The 14,970-nt window shown below is 36.6% G+C and overlaps 1 protein-coding gene across 2 annotated transcripts; it reads right to left on the bottom strand.

Moving 5' to 3' along the window:
• Positions 1-1,125: 1,125 nt before the first annotated feature.
• On the bottom strand, positions 1,126-14,238 carry LOC129575247 (cyclin-dependent kinase-like 2). Of its 2 annotated transcripts, XM_055458407.1 has the most exons (9): positions 14,138-14,238; positions 13,848-14,025; positions 6,410-6,561; positions 5,819-6,067; positions 3,971-4,165; positions 3,528-3,638; positions 2,252-3,391; positions 1,495-2,070; positions 1,126-1,418 (listed from the first exon to the last, which is right to left on the bottom strand). In XM_055458407.1, exons 4-9 carry the CDS (start codon positions 5,984-5,986, stop codon positions 1,377-1,379), a joined length of 2,232 nt encoding a protein of 743 aa, XP_055314382.1. In that variant the 5' UTR covers positions 5,987-6,067; positions 6,410-6,561; positions 13,848-14,025; positions 14,138-14,238; the 3' UTR covers positions 1,126-1,376. The 2 variants fall into 2 exon arrangements, with proteins under 2 accessions (XP_055314382.1, XP_055314383.1); XM_055458408.1 differs by lacking the exons at positions 13,848-14,025; positions 14,138-14,238 and adding an exon at positions 6,972-7,093.
• Positions 14,239-14,970: the final 732 nt, after the last annotated feature.

Genomic DNA, 14,970 nt, shown 5'->3' with positions numbered 1-14,970 from the left:
TTTTTTCTCTCTTTCAGAATTGGTTGTATACCTGAATTTGGTACTTGAGGTAGGTAAAAATGGCTGTTTCTTTCTATCATGCAGGCATTTTTTTCACTTTATCTTCTTGTTCAACAATCACCGTACTAGATCGGCAATATAATTCTAAATTCGACTGCGTTTTCTTATTTCTGAAATAATTGGTTTTTCTCAATAATTTCTTTTTTACATCTTTCTGAATGACTCCCTAAAATACATCGATAATTTGCATAGTCAGAATGTCAGTAATGATTATTATTCCCGAAAATTATTGAAAAACCAAATAAACTCTGCAAAATCTAATTCATTTTCTTTGAATTACTTGTTCGAATCAAAAAAAATATTTGAATAAAGCGTGTGTTAAGTGGCGCCAGTCAGTGCCAGTCATGTTGTTCGCTTGTGGCCAACTTCATTGCGTTCAAATCATAGCTATGGCAAAACAACAAGGATGCAACAGGATGCTACAGCCAACAATATCGACTTAGAGAATGTAAGTTACCCTAGAAGTAATACGTCAAATGTCATCATCATCATTATCACATCCGGTAGTTTATGGTTAATTTAATTTTATTCTGTTATTCTTTCACATTCATCATTAGAAAAATAAACAAGAGGATAACGGGGATTTGGCGCCATTTACAATTGATATACCACAATAAGATCAAAGCGACGATCAACAATCGCAACTTCAACAGCAGCAACAACAACAGACGGCCAACCAAGCGCAAGATTCAGAAGCGATGGGCTAAGAAACTAATAAGTCCGAAAATAGTGTTTCCAGTAGTAGCCGCGATGATGTTGACGACGGCGGTGATGAGCCTGACAATAATGAAGGCCGTAGAGACAATCAGTGTGTGACATGGAAAGAACTTAACGAATTTCGCATGGAACTTGACGAACGATTCAATGAATTGGTGACGCTAATAAATGCTAGATTTCAAAATGAAATTTGATCTTCCAATAAATATTCAACAATTTTCAACTCAAAACCACAATCTTTCTTTTCATGTTGAGAACATTGATTTTATTATATTTTCAGACTGGGTTTAATGCATTTCTTGAGGTATACTTAGCGACTAATTCGAGCAACTTTTTACAGAAAAAAAATTCACTTAAAATCGACTTTAATGGACAATTTACATGTAAGAGGAATGTTTAAGAAAAGAATTAGTTTTATTTTAGAAAAAATGGTCGACTACAAAGCGGACTGGACCACCATCATTTGGTATCATTTTGAAGCGATCTATGGAATTTTGGCACAACAACACCACGGTCACGGTATCATCCGACCTGATCCATGAGAGAGGTCAACAGCGTCATTTACCTTTTAATTAAAGGCAATGACGATGCAGCTAACGTTATGTCTCATTTATATGGTCCGAAGATGCTGAAAAATTTCGCTGAAAATAGAAAAAAGAAACGGTTCAAAAATATTAGTAAATGAATAAGTTAAATCAAACGCTTGCTTGCGCATACCGGTGTGGTGAGAGTAGGTTCCTGGTAAATGTTTGACAGCATCGATAGTTTCTTCTTTAAACTATTGCCATTCGTTTTCTTAGGACTGATTGCGCCGGGGCAATTGGGTAGAATTGGTACCAAGTCATTGTTGCTGTCGTTGTGTTTGTGCGTTGTTCCCATGTTATTAGCGATGCCAACACTTTTCCAGTCGGTGATGCGTCGTTTGCTATTGCCATTAGTTGGATTGATGGCATTGCCGATTTTCCCTTGTGACGTGAGCTTCAGGTTGCCGGTCAGCCATTGTGGCGGTGGTAGTATTCGTGGACTTGAATCTTTGTTTTGTTGCATAGCATTTTGTGTGCTGGTATCATGTGCAAGAATCGAATTCAATGTGGTGTTATTCAACGGTTTCAATGTTGCGTCGATTAGGTTTTGTGATCGATCACGTTTGGTCATAACACCAGCTCGTACATTGAATGGCATTTGATTGGACGGTTGATTGACAATCGGCTTGCTCAGCTGATTACTCTTCGCGAAGGTGATTTGATCAGCTACGCCCAACACATTCGAATGACGGCGATAGTTAAAGTATTGCTGAAAAGGTAAGAAAAATATGGAATGAAAGGCAACATCCAGATAAAAGCTTAAAAATTCACAGCTTTTCTTCAAATTTTTCTGATTTCTTCAAAGTGATTAACTAATCTTCAACCTCAGTAGCTGTTCTTATGAAAAAGGTAAAATAAACTAATAAATAAAAGCTAAAGTGCATTCAAACCTGTGGTAAATTTTGTCCATTAAGATGAAGCGCATTGCCGGTGATATTCTGATTGTTGTTTGTGATGTGCGTGACAGGCGAAAGACGTTTATTTTGGATGAGTGTTGAGCTATGCTCGGTAGACGTAAGCAGCGATTCAGGTTGAAGTGATTGGAATGGTATTGGTGAGGGTGGCGGTTGAACTGATTGGCTTTTTTCAACGTTTAGTCCATTTGATTTATTCAATTTGGCTGATAAAATCCGCGAATACTTATTACTGTCCTTGAATGTTAAATTATTTATAGAAATTTGCTTATTATTTGTGTCATTTCCTTGCCCTAACTGATTGCCATCGCCATTGCTGCTCCCACCGCCGCCACCGTTGCCATTTGTGCGTTGTTTGTTCGATGAAATATTTGCATTTGACAATTCATCATTAATATTGACCTTATCGCTAAGCGAATCACCATTTGAATAGGTTTTGCTGAGTGTGCTGGTGTTCACATTCGGCTCGGACATTTGTTGTATTGGTTTTGCCAGTCCAACCGGTTGAAGTAATTGCGTTGATAAAACCGACAGATTGACTTTACTTGACTTTTCATTCGATTTAATATCTTTTTTCTCATCACCGCTTGACTTTTTCACTTTGTCCGATCTCTTTTCATCGTTATTCCATCGTCCATTTGAACTGTAGCTTGGGATTCGTTTGAGCAATGGATTGACTTGCATTTCTTGTGCCAATTTTGCACGAAGTTCACTCAAGAAATTGTCTAAGAAATTATCACGTACAAATAAATCGTATTTGAGTAGTTTACCGGTATCGGGCCGTGCATTGCCATCCATTTTTAGGCATTGTGTCAAAAAATCAATACTATCTCGATTCCAATTGGGAAACATTTGTGTTAGACTAGTGTTTTGCTCCTGTTTCATGCCACGAAACATTGCATTCCGCATAATCAGAATCTGATGACGTGAACTTAATTTGCCCAGAATACGAACAATTTGAAATAATTGATCGATGTCCGATTCGCCGGGAAATAACGGTTCACCCGTCATCATTTCACAGTACAAACACCCAACCGCCCAGATATCCACTTCTTTGCCATATCTATCGCCAACCAGCAGCTCCGGTGACCGATACCATCGCGTCGCCACATAATCCTATTATTTTGGAAATTTTTACCATAAATTTATTATTAGAATTTGAATAATGAAATTCCGGCGGCGAGAATTAAACCGTCACCAAATCACAACGCAATGTATGTGTGTGTGTGACACATTCATTGGGTTAACGTACCGTAAACGTTTCATTCTCTGAATATGGGCGGGCAAATCCAAAATCGCACAATTTTATCACACCCAATCGAGACACTAGCACATTTTCCGGCTTAATATCACGATGGATCACCTGAAAATGAAATGCAGAATGGTTTCGAAAAATATACTTATGTATAAAATATTAGGTAAGTAATCTAATTAGTAATTACTGCAAAAGACGGACAGAATATGACATGAAGGAAATTTAGAGACGAAAAGAAAATATCAAAAAGAAGAAAATTTAAAAAAATTGAACAATTACGTCAAAATTTGAATAAATATATTGAAATGATAGAAAAATGTGTCGATTTTTGTGGAACTTGAAAATCTAGCTTAAACTTGAGGATTTTAAATAAAATTTTGATGGGAAAATACCGAAAAAATGATAGAAATCGTAAGAAGAAATGATTTTCCAACACTTACATCATGTGAATGGATGAAATCTAGTGCACGCAGCACTTGGTAAATGTATTTTCGTGAGGTAATATAGCCTAATCCACCGGTGCGAGCTTCCAATTCCTCGAGCACAGTATGCTCAAGATATTCAAAGACTAGGAAAAATCTCTTCTTTCGTCGAAATACTTCAATCATATTAACAAGATTCTCGTGTCGCAGTTTCTGTATGTGAAAAAAATAATGAAATTAAAAAACAAAACATTATCAAAAGTTATCGAAATAGAAAAAAGAGAAGCAAATAACGGAAGTATTGACTTTGAGGAAAACAAATAATTCCATGAATGCCAAAACCATTGGAATTAAGCGCGCGATAGAAATCAGCAAAACTGTAATTGAACCGAAATGTAATGACATTTCATAATTGTAATGGGTTTTAAGCATTTAGGTGATTTAGAGGTTGTTCAGCGTCATCGTGCATATGATTCACGGTGTTAAAATGTCGTGACGGATGGTCTTAGCACATACTCACTCGCGTATATGTACATACACCGCACAGTGCACAACGAAACGAAAGAGATCATTCCGTGCAATTTCTTGGCATTTAATATGTGGTAATTTCACTTTTATTTGTTTTAAAAAAAGGCGATGTTCGTCATCAACCTTGATTTTAATCTATTTTATGCTACGGAAACGGGTAGAAAAATGCATGCGAAGATATGGATGGGAGGGATGGGTGGTTGTGTTGTCTGTTGTCTCTGACGAGAATGGAAAACTTTAATTATTAAGTGGATAAGTTTTAAAGCTGGAAATAAAATCGCAAAGAAGCGATTCACGCGCACCGAACAGCAATGATTTTCTATGATCGATTGACCTTTAAGACGAGCACAACAATGTTCACCTAAAAATGGAATGTATGCATGAAAAGACTTTGAAAAGAGTTACGAGTTTAGTGGAGAGAAAAATAGCAGCGAACAATTTCCCATTGTTGCTGTGTTCTGTTTTGTCACACGATAATATTAGCTGCGCGAAACGATTTCTACCAACAACAAACACACATATTTTTATTGCATTTGTAATGCAGTAGAAAAGAGTGGTATGTTCGAGTTTTTGGATAACGATTAGCGTTTTGTCTGTTGCGGAAATGCCAAGCCGCATTTAAATGCGGTACACACATAGAGAAAGCACAAGAAATTCCCAAAACTGCAAACAAAAATGTGTGAAATCCGATGAGCTTTCAACACTCATTTCGGTTCTGGATGTGTTGTGTGAAAATTTTGCAAATTCCAATGATGTTTGTGGTTTGTTGAGAGAAATGTGGTTCCTTCTTTTATTTTCTTGTTCCGTGCTGACATTGGCCATATACCATTATAATCGCCGCGGTGTTTTTCTCTATGCACTTTCTATTTGGTCCGTTTATATTGGGATCTAAAATTAGAATACCAACAACGGTCTGCACACCACTCGAAAGGAAAACCACACATTTCATTTTTTTTCGTTAGTTGCAGTTGGCTTGCGAGTATTTTTTTTTATTTCTCTTTCGTCGGTCGATGTCTAACATAAAGTGTATTTTCTTCACATTTGCATACTCATTTAATGTCTGCGTTGTTTGCGTAACAACATGAATATTTGCCTATTATTACGTTTGCTTTCTCTTTCTTTCTTTTTCTCCTCGTTGCTTTTTCCCCATTACCCTTCATAATTCGGTGTACAAACAGTTTTCGGTCGGTAACAAAGGGGAGTGTGTTTTTTTCTATTCTTCTTTTTCATCGAGTTGACACTCTTTTTACGCAACAGCAGCTCACACACGAACCCAAACCGAAACCAAAACCGATGATGAATTGTCCTTCAGCCATCAATCACAGAAGCGTTGCTTACCTTTAACATTCGGATTTCTCTCAGGGCCATTTTACGCACGGTTGGATCGTCCTCAGTTTCCAGAAACTTCTTTATCGCCACATACTGACCCGACTCACGGTGGCGGCACCGCATCACCAAACCATAACTACCTTCACCCACCACCGATATTATATCATATTTTTCCATATTTGCTTTTCCACTTCAATCACGTTCCACACACACACACACACACTGAATTTGCGAGATATATTTTTTGGACTTTGATTTCTGAAACGATTACAATTAAAATGCAGTTTATTTAACATGATGATTAAATTTGATGCCTAATCAAAACAAATTGGATACTTGAAAGGGTTTCAAATCGACAAATCAATGCTTAATCAAATTAAATCTTGTTGATAGTTTTAATGCTTAACTCTCTTGAATAGTGCATGTTCTTTTTAAACCCTCAATTAAACTCTTCAATCGTCAAAGGATATCGTCCCTTTCGAACGAATCGTCTTTCTCTCTTTCATTGAACTACGATATTCGTTGAACGAATGTATCCAATGAGATTGTTGGAGTTTTCGACTGACCAAGTGTTAAAATGCACTTAGAGTATCGACTTACTTATTTATTGGATGTCAGCTTCATATTTACATAATGTTTAAATGTGAGACGTGTTGCTGTTTACAACATGCCGCCGTCGTCGCAACGTTCGGTTGACGCATAGACGAAACCACTGAGTTCTGATCACCGGAAGAATGCCGTCTGGTCCGGACCTGCAACGAACAACAAATGGAAATGGAACATAAAGTAATGAGAAATCTAATGAAAACCGAAGCAAAAATGAAACAATTGAAAAAAAATGATGAGCAGATGGAAGGGAATAGAGAGAGAGAGAGAGAGAGAGAGAGAGAGAGAGAGAGAGAGAGTAGCCAACTGATTTAAAATGAATTATTTAATGCTGGAATGGTTTGGGAATAAGTAATTGTGATTAAGCATTAAACGCGCGTCACGAAACAAATCATGTTTTTCAGCCTTCAGATTGTTAATTTGGCTAATCGACATTTTGTGGAATTTCGATTTAACATTTTTTTCCTTGTTATTTTTCTACGCTCTCTCTCTCTCTCTCTCTCTCGCTCTCTATTCCTTATGACACATAAGAAAGTGGTGCACACGCAACACCAACCATTTCCTTGTACTTTGGTTCGAAATGGTTGTTGTTATTGGTGGTTTCCTTCGGTATGGTTCCGGCTTGAGTAAATGCATTAAAAATGTGCTCTTGTTTTCCTTTTGCGGTGTGTACTTTATTTGAAATTTATGAATATTATCAAAATGATTGCATGCGGCGAATATTTTATAATGCATTTGGTCAAGTCAATCACACATATTTCGGTCGGGACGAAATCGATATGATTTCTTGTGCCGCACACTTCAATTTTATGTGTGGGACTCTCTGCATTCCAATCATGCCGACCAACCATCAACAACAACATTTCCGCATGCAATTCGATGCTTTTTCTTCACGTTTTATTTCCGTGCAAATTTACATTTAATTCATTTTTTGCTCCGGTTCGCAATTATTTTTTTGTTCTTTGAGCACACGTCTCGGGATGAAATTACAATCTACATTTTACTCTGCACACATTGAGGGAATAATTGTAATCCTAGCATATGTATCACGTGCTGTCCAGCACTTCAATCACTTAAAACTCGGGCGCAGTATTTCAGTTATTGATTCCACTTATGTTTCGTATTACGAAAACTTTGTATTTTATGTGGCAACTTAAATAAATAATTCATCCATTCGATTGGCTAACGAGCTGAGAACTTTTTTCGTGGGAACAATCATATCGAATCGGCGACCAATTTTCGTTTGTTTATTTTTATTCGTGAAATAGAAAGAATATCAAGAGAGTCTAGATGTTTCTCTATGTTTCGATATGACAAAGTTGTCCATTCGAGTTTTAGCCTTGTTAAAAAAAATAAATGGCGCCGTTGTCATCAATGTTCCTTTCAAAATCTCCCGTACTTGATCTTTTATAACAACAAATAAAACATTGTATTCATTAACGGCTGAGCTAACGAAAAAGCATGTTCATAAAAAAAAACCCTGAACAAAATCATGTTTATTCAAGTGACAGCCTCGTAACGAAAATACTATGCCATTTTTCTTTTTCGTTGCGAAAATGCTTTGCCGCGTTAAACCGCGGGAAAAAAGCTCCCCGAAAGCAAACATTGTACAACCCAGAAAAAATTGTATAGTTTCGCTGGTCAACTATTGATTTCTTCTGCGGGTTACGTGTTTCGGTTGTGTGCTTGCGGTTGTATGTGTAAATGCCTTATTCTCCACACTAGCACACTCTTGACCACTCTGTTCCATGCATTTGCTGACCAATAAATCTCCCGTTCAAACAATTCCACTTTCAAACACCATTCAGTTGAATGGCCGCAACACATTGATCACTCTACACACGGTAAGATATATTCAAATCGAATACACAAAACGAAAAATTAAATGAAAACATTAAGAGATTGTATCTTCGTCGACAAAGTTGTTGTCGTTGTTGTCAAAAAGAACCAAATACACGAATGAACCTATTCACTTGGAAAACTTTGTAGCGGGTACTAAAACTGTCGTTTTTCACCGAAAATATTCTAATTTTTCCTAACCCAAAAGGAAAAACCGAATATATGAGGTGAACGAACTGCTGCGTGTGCATGGAATCGCAGCGGGATTTTGACTAAGAAACAGCGTTAGAAACAATTTCAGACAACTGATACATTCTAGTGTGGCCACTATCTAACTGGCCTGTTAGTCGCTGAGTACTCTTCAGAGAAAAAAAAACATAAAGAACATAATGGGAGATGCAATGATAGCTATCGATCAATATTTATTGGTCGCAATGGAAATTTACCGAACAATGCTCTAAATTATCTTCATGTTGATGGTTGCTCTTCATTCAACTTCTTTGTTTCAATTGTTGACAAGAATTTTCAATGGTTCTCATTCATTTTTACTGGAATTTTGGTCGAAAAAATGCCTTCTATTCCCAATAGGGAGAAAATATTTTTTGTTCTGGACTAGATATGTTCTGAACCATTGAAATTTCAATGATTGAAATCAATTTCAACCGTAATTCACTATGACAAAAATGAAGTAAACTACCACACCTGTCGACATACCAATTGAATTTATTCTTATCAATCGACACATTTTTTTCTATCAACAGTGGAATTCCAATCTGTCGACTGACACCCGACCAAAACATTAACATTAGCCTTGACCAAATTGAGGTTGATGAATGATCATGTGTCCTGATTTTATAGAACTTTGATTAAATATAATCTAATATTGACCATTGGTAGACAATAATTAAAATCCATTTCATGCTCAATGGCTATGACCATTTGCATTAGAATGCCCAACTCAAGTGGGAAAAAAAAGAATAATCCCATCCACATATTTTTTCTCTCTCTCTCTCTCTATTTGGGATATCCAAACGGCAGACATCGTGCGAGAAAGAAAGAGAGAGTGAACGAATAGAACGAATTGTGTGTGTGCGCAAATGCACACAAATGTCAATTATTCATTTTGAAAGCGACGAGTATTTGGGTTGATTTTAATGGGGTTTTCGTTCCAATTCTATTACTTTAATTATATGTATTGACTTCGAATGTTTCGCTTAATGATTACCAACATGAAACGAACCAAATCCCAGAGCTGCGTTTGCTTTCCCGGGTGAAAACCAAAAAAAAAACAAACAATGTCATTTCACGGCTTATCGCGAATTCTTTCCCTTTCTCACTCTTCTTTTCATTCTCTCTCTCTCACTCTCTCTCTCTCTCTCTTACTTGGCTACACTTCACCCTTTGATTCGTTTGTAATCAATATTGCAAAGTGTATTTCAACTCTTTGACATGTATTCACTAAAGAAATTGATCATGGTTGTGCGTTCGGTTGTTCGAAAACATTCAGCCGATTCATCAGCATCGAAACATAAATATTTTCATATTTGCACTTCGCATCGGAATTTATTTTGAAATATAATATCAAAACACTCGACATTTTCTGAGTAAACGGAGCATTTCATTATGTTATTTGATCGCATCGAAGTAGCCGTAAGGTGGTCTTTACATACGGACGGTTCCACTTTTGCAAGAGTTGACGGAAATGAATTGCATCGACGGAGAGAAGCAAAAGAAGATAGAGAAAAGTCATGACATCAAATGATCTTCAAACATGGACCGTTTTATGCATTTAAATATATTGTTTTGACCCCAATCAAGGCTTGATTGAATCCAATGGATTTGTTTTGTCTTGTTAAACGGTTTGCGGCTCATTTGGAAACAATAAACCGCTTAAAATTCGTCATCTCAGCATAATTTGATCTGCGAATTTTATTTTTCAAATTTATCGCAAATTGATAACGTTTAAATGGCATTCTCTCTTCAACAAATTCTTCAGCAGAGTTCTATCCAGTGATTTTTTTTTGTCAATAAAAAACTCTCCAGCTGGAAAAATTTACCAACTGAAAAAAAAATTTACATCAGAAAATACGAACAGTTTTTTTGCATTTGCGCCAATAAATAGTGCAGCTGAGTTGTATTGTCGGTGTATACAAGGGCACCTTGTATAATTGAATAAATCAACGCTCATTCAACGCTGTGGTGCTTTGCTTTTGAATGATGTATGAAGAAAAATCAAATATTGACAAGTTGATTGTCTAAGATTTCGATTCGTTTCTTTATTTTGAATCGAATGTTATTTTTGGTATTTCGTTGATTAAATATGTAAGCAGGAAGTGTATTGTGCTAAAAATAGCTCGGAAAAGGTATATTTATTCATCGAAAAAACGAACGAGTAAAATAACAAGCGATAAGCTGTGTAGCTTTTGTGTCATGAATAAAAACTTATTGGATGCGCTCGTTCATTCGCGCGTCACACGATGTGAAAAAAAAAACACAACAATCGAAGGAAGGGAAGGGGAAAAAAACGTAACAAGAATGAAAAAATACTGAATTGATTCAGTTTATTTTTTTTTAATTGAATCCGAAAATAGAAATTTCCATTTGAGAAATCAATTATTAAACGTGTTTGGTAACGAAAAGACGGCGAGTGCTTCGCCATTGACATTTACATTTACATTGATTGTGAACTTTTAGCTTCGTACTTGGAATGGGACGAGACGATGGAACGGAACGAAATGACGGAATGTAACAGAGACAACAGAAATGATACCAAGAAATAATCAAGGCATTTACTATGCGAACGTTATTAAGATAATTATTTGCCAATAATACATTTCGAAAGGACATTTTTTTCATTGGAAATTATTGTTTGTTTGTGTGTGTGTGTGTGTTTGATAATTCGAAATGATTATTTGTTGAAAATGATCGCAGACCAGCTGTTTAACATAGAGCAACAGCGAAAAGAAAAATCGTTCATCAAAACTTTGCCATTGTTGATGATTGAAAATGCATTGGAAAATGCACACACACACACACACGATACAATGAAAGAAAAGAGCCGTATAACCGATTATCATTGATTGTGTCCTTATTTCGATTGGGAAATATCGCATTTTTTGCTTAGCCTTCTTCCAACAACTCCAACTGGGTAAAGTGTTGTTGTTTTTCAGGAATTTTACTGGAAAATATCCAAAATAAATAGAACAAAGGCATAAAAACTCGTTCTAAAGCCTTTTGTAAGCTCTGTACAAAGGCGTAGAAAAAAAGCAGGTAATCTGCATGTATTTCGATGAGAAAATCGACCCGAAACACCGAGCATGCTTTCAAAAAGTGTTCACGATTTTTGTGTCGCTAGACTCTAGTCAAACATTGTTGATTTCTGTTATTTTCCGCTGTCATTCGCCGTTTCTAATACTCGAGTCGTTATTTTTTATGTATTGTTTCCCAGCAGAACTACACCGAATTGTGAATGGGCTCAGTGTTTTTCTCTCCGGGAAAAAAAAATGACAAACTTACGAAGAAGAAAAAAAAAGACACAACAACTACAATCACCACTTACATGCGATGCATTGAACTTTACTTAGAAATTTCATCGATAATATTATTGCTTGATTTATTCATTATTAGTTGGATCGGTGTCAATGTACGGCGAACATGAACAATTCATACCGAAGTGGATCCAATCGAATAATAAATGGATTAATAACAACATATCCTCTAATTGTGACAGAATAGCAAATGATTTTTTAATCATTACGGCACTTCATCGATAACTGATATGGTGGTGCTGTAACATAGAGCGAGTGCCTTTAAATAATTTCACTTAATGATAAGTTAACTGTTGTTGACTGAAGCGTTTTAAATGTTTTATGCATATTAACTTTTTCACTCAATAAATTTTCGTTCACTTGAGGATCTTCAATTGCTTGAATAATTCATGAAACCGATGTGTTGTACATTCAACGACCAAACTCAACACATTTGAATCCAATGGATTCAATCCATGTCTAAGGAGTTGGTGTCTTAGGCTTTCCACGAAACCGAATCGTGCCAAAGGAAAGCGAAACCAACAAATCTGTGTCAGAACATAATTAAATCAACTTAACGAGCACCGTGAAATAATGTGTGGTTTTTTTTTCGCTCTCCATTTGGAATGCATTTAAATGCAGCAACACATTTCTGTTGCTTAAAAACTTCTTTTTTTTCCCGAGACTTTTCTGGCAATTTCAAACCTTGGCTCGACGAACAAAGACAACAGGCATTTTCACGCACACACGTTTGTAGTTCCCTCGTAACCAAACCGCAAACGGCAAAAGCCGCTTCAGCAAAACAATCGACAAAATAAATGGAAAACTTTAGCGAATGCCATAAATTCAGGAATCAGGACTTTACTATTCCACACCACTTTCATTCCGTTCGGCGGAAATTTTTGTGTGTGCGTGCGCGCTCGCCTTCGTTTGTTGTGTGTACGTTTTGAATCAATGGGCCAAGGTGTCTCACCTTTTTTATCACTCAAAAATGTAATAAAAATGCAAATGATAGAAAATCAAGGCGGAGAGACACATGATAATAATTTTGGCATTTGATTTCCGTTGCACTTTTTAACTGCGCGATTTTTTCTTTGCTTGCTCTCTCTTCTTCGGTCACCGTCGTCAATGAGGGTTAAATGTGCGTGATGCCAAAGTCGGTGCATTTGCGGTCACAACCAGACGCGAATAAAGTTTCGTGGAAAATTTGTGCTAAGGACGTTGTACACAGTTTTCATTCACCTTCAATCGAGTTTTTACGCGCTTTTAAGTACACGATTGATTTTAAACGAGCGAGATTTGTATCGAGGTGGCAAGAAAAAACATACTGAAACGAGCACAATTACACGAGATTGTGATCTCTAACATGGTTTCGTTTGGAACGAGGATATGTTTGGTTTTGGCTATAAATTGGATTTTCGTGTGACCAGAGGATGTTTGGGGAGGGCGAGTCTGATTGCATTAAAGTTCGGATTGAAGGCTTCGATTCGAAGCTAAATCTAAATAAAGGCTGAAGATAAATTTAGGTGAAAACACTTTAAGCTGTACGTTGTTAGTGAGGATAATGAAAGACAGAGACAAGATCCGCTCTTTTTCGTCATTTTTGAGAAGCCACCGGAAGAGCAACTGAGAAAAATACGATAAAGTTCAATGTTGCACAAATTCTCAGAGCTTGAATCAGACGGAATTCTTTCCATTTCTCAGAAACATTGTGTTATTCACCCATTCTATAGACTTGTCTTTCGCAGAAATTCATAAGAGTCATCCATTGACACCAAAAACTCACGATTGTCACTCAATCATTCATCGATTTGGATGAAAAAACACATTTTCTTTGATTTTATTAATTGAAACCAAACCACAAGATTTTCCCTAGTGAAATTTCTTTGCCTTTTCACTTCGTTCAATCGAAAATGGCATTCGTTTTAATCGGACGATGAAATTTCGATTGCGTTCAAATTCGGATTATTCCGATGCGCATTTGAATATCAATTTGTGTAAATTAGCATAAATCATGATTTACTATGGAAATTGTTGAAAGAGAAAAGCAAAACGCCAATACAAACCTGTAAAAGTGTGTCCTTGCGAATTCAATGAAAGTCGCCACTGGTTATGCCTGCCTAGTGTGTATATTTTACGAAAAAAATTCACAGCACCGATACGGACATATCGACTGGTTACGGTCGAAAATTCGAACAAAACAGGATCACTTGGTATTTCGGTTGGGTTTTTTTTGTGCCACCTCTAAAAATGTACACTTTCAACTTTAGTGTTTCCGTTTCCGTCAATAATCCAATTTCAAATACTAAAATTGCCAATTGGCTCTCTTCACAAACGCGAAAAAATGATTCCGAACCAAATAAGAAGAAATTTCCAACACGAGAAAAGGACTTGCAACTGCTGGTTAGATATTGTTCGAGTACGTTTCACCGTATGAAATGACATGCGACTATATCCATTAGTTAGTCAAATTGAACTGGCAAGCAAGTTTAATGTTTGACGCGCGTAGCCACCGTGCGCGGTGACGTCGAAAGCAATCGTTATGTGTTGTTGATGTTTTTGTTCTTGTTTTCGTTATATTTCTTTCTTTTCATTCGGTTCCTTTCTCGTAAAGTTTTTCCTCGTTGTCGACGACGTCAAGCCTATTTCAATACGCACAAACACCTGTACAAAAGAGCCTTACTGCCACCTGATTCGACCGTGTATTGGTGGCCTATACGTTTGATGTTGAATGCATATTCAAACGTAGACGAAACGGGGGCTTCATTCATCGGGAAAAAATCGTGTATGTGAGTATTGAAAGCGAAAATTCAATTGTAAAGGGAAAAACAACTACGCCAAGAAGTGGATTGGTTGTGTTTTCTTTTCCGAGTTCGGGTTTACTTATGGCAACGACAACACGTTCGTCGTGTGCCTACGTGCTCGTTTTGTTGTTTCGTTTTATTTTCAGTTGCACAAATACCAATTTTCAAATCAATTTCAACACCATTCTACGCACAATCTTTCTATATATTCCATCGCTTCCAATCAAATATTATAGAAAGGCACCCCCGTTCGAGCCTCAAAATGTGACTCATTCGAGTCGCAGTCAATAATGTTTGGATATTGGTTTTGTGTATGACAATTTTTGTTGTTGTTGCTGCTAAACAGGTTGCCATAGTAAAATGTCTGTTTTCAAACGACCGAAAA

The sequence above is a fragment of the Sitodiplosis mosellana genome, unplaced genomic scaffold, assembly GCF_009176505.1.
Source record: "Sitodiplosis mosellana isolate CC-2019 unplaced genomic scaffold, AAFC_SMos_1.0 Smas_scaffold_6166, whole genome shotgun sequence".
Classification (NCBI taxonomy): Eukaryota; Metazoa; Arthropoda; class Insecta; order Diptera; family Cecidomyiidae; genus Sitodiplosis; species Sitodiplosis mosellana.
Note: the sequence above shows the minus strand (reverse complement) of the source record. Positions and strands in the feature narration are given on the sequence as shown.

What these genes read in the sequence shown, in the direction of transcription:
- LOC129575247 (XM_055458407.1), bottom strand. Translation starts at nt 5,986, where the DNA reads ATGGAAAAATATGATATAATATCGGTGGTGGGTGAAGGTAGTTATGGT. An exon ending in ATTTCATCCATTCACATGAT is followed by an intron (nt 3,639 to 3,970) that starts GTAAGTGTTGGA and finishes TTTCATTTTCAG; the next exon opens with GTGATCCATCGTGATATTAA. An exon ending in CAGAGAATGAAACGTTTACG is followed by an intron (nt 3,392 to 3,527) that starts GTACGTTAACCC and finishes CCAAAATAATAG; the next exon opens with GATTATGTGGCGACGCGATG.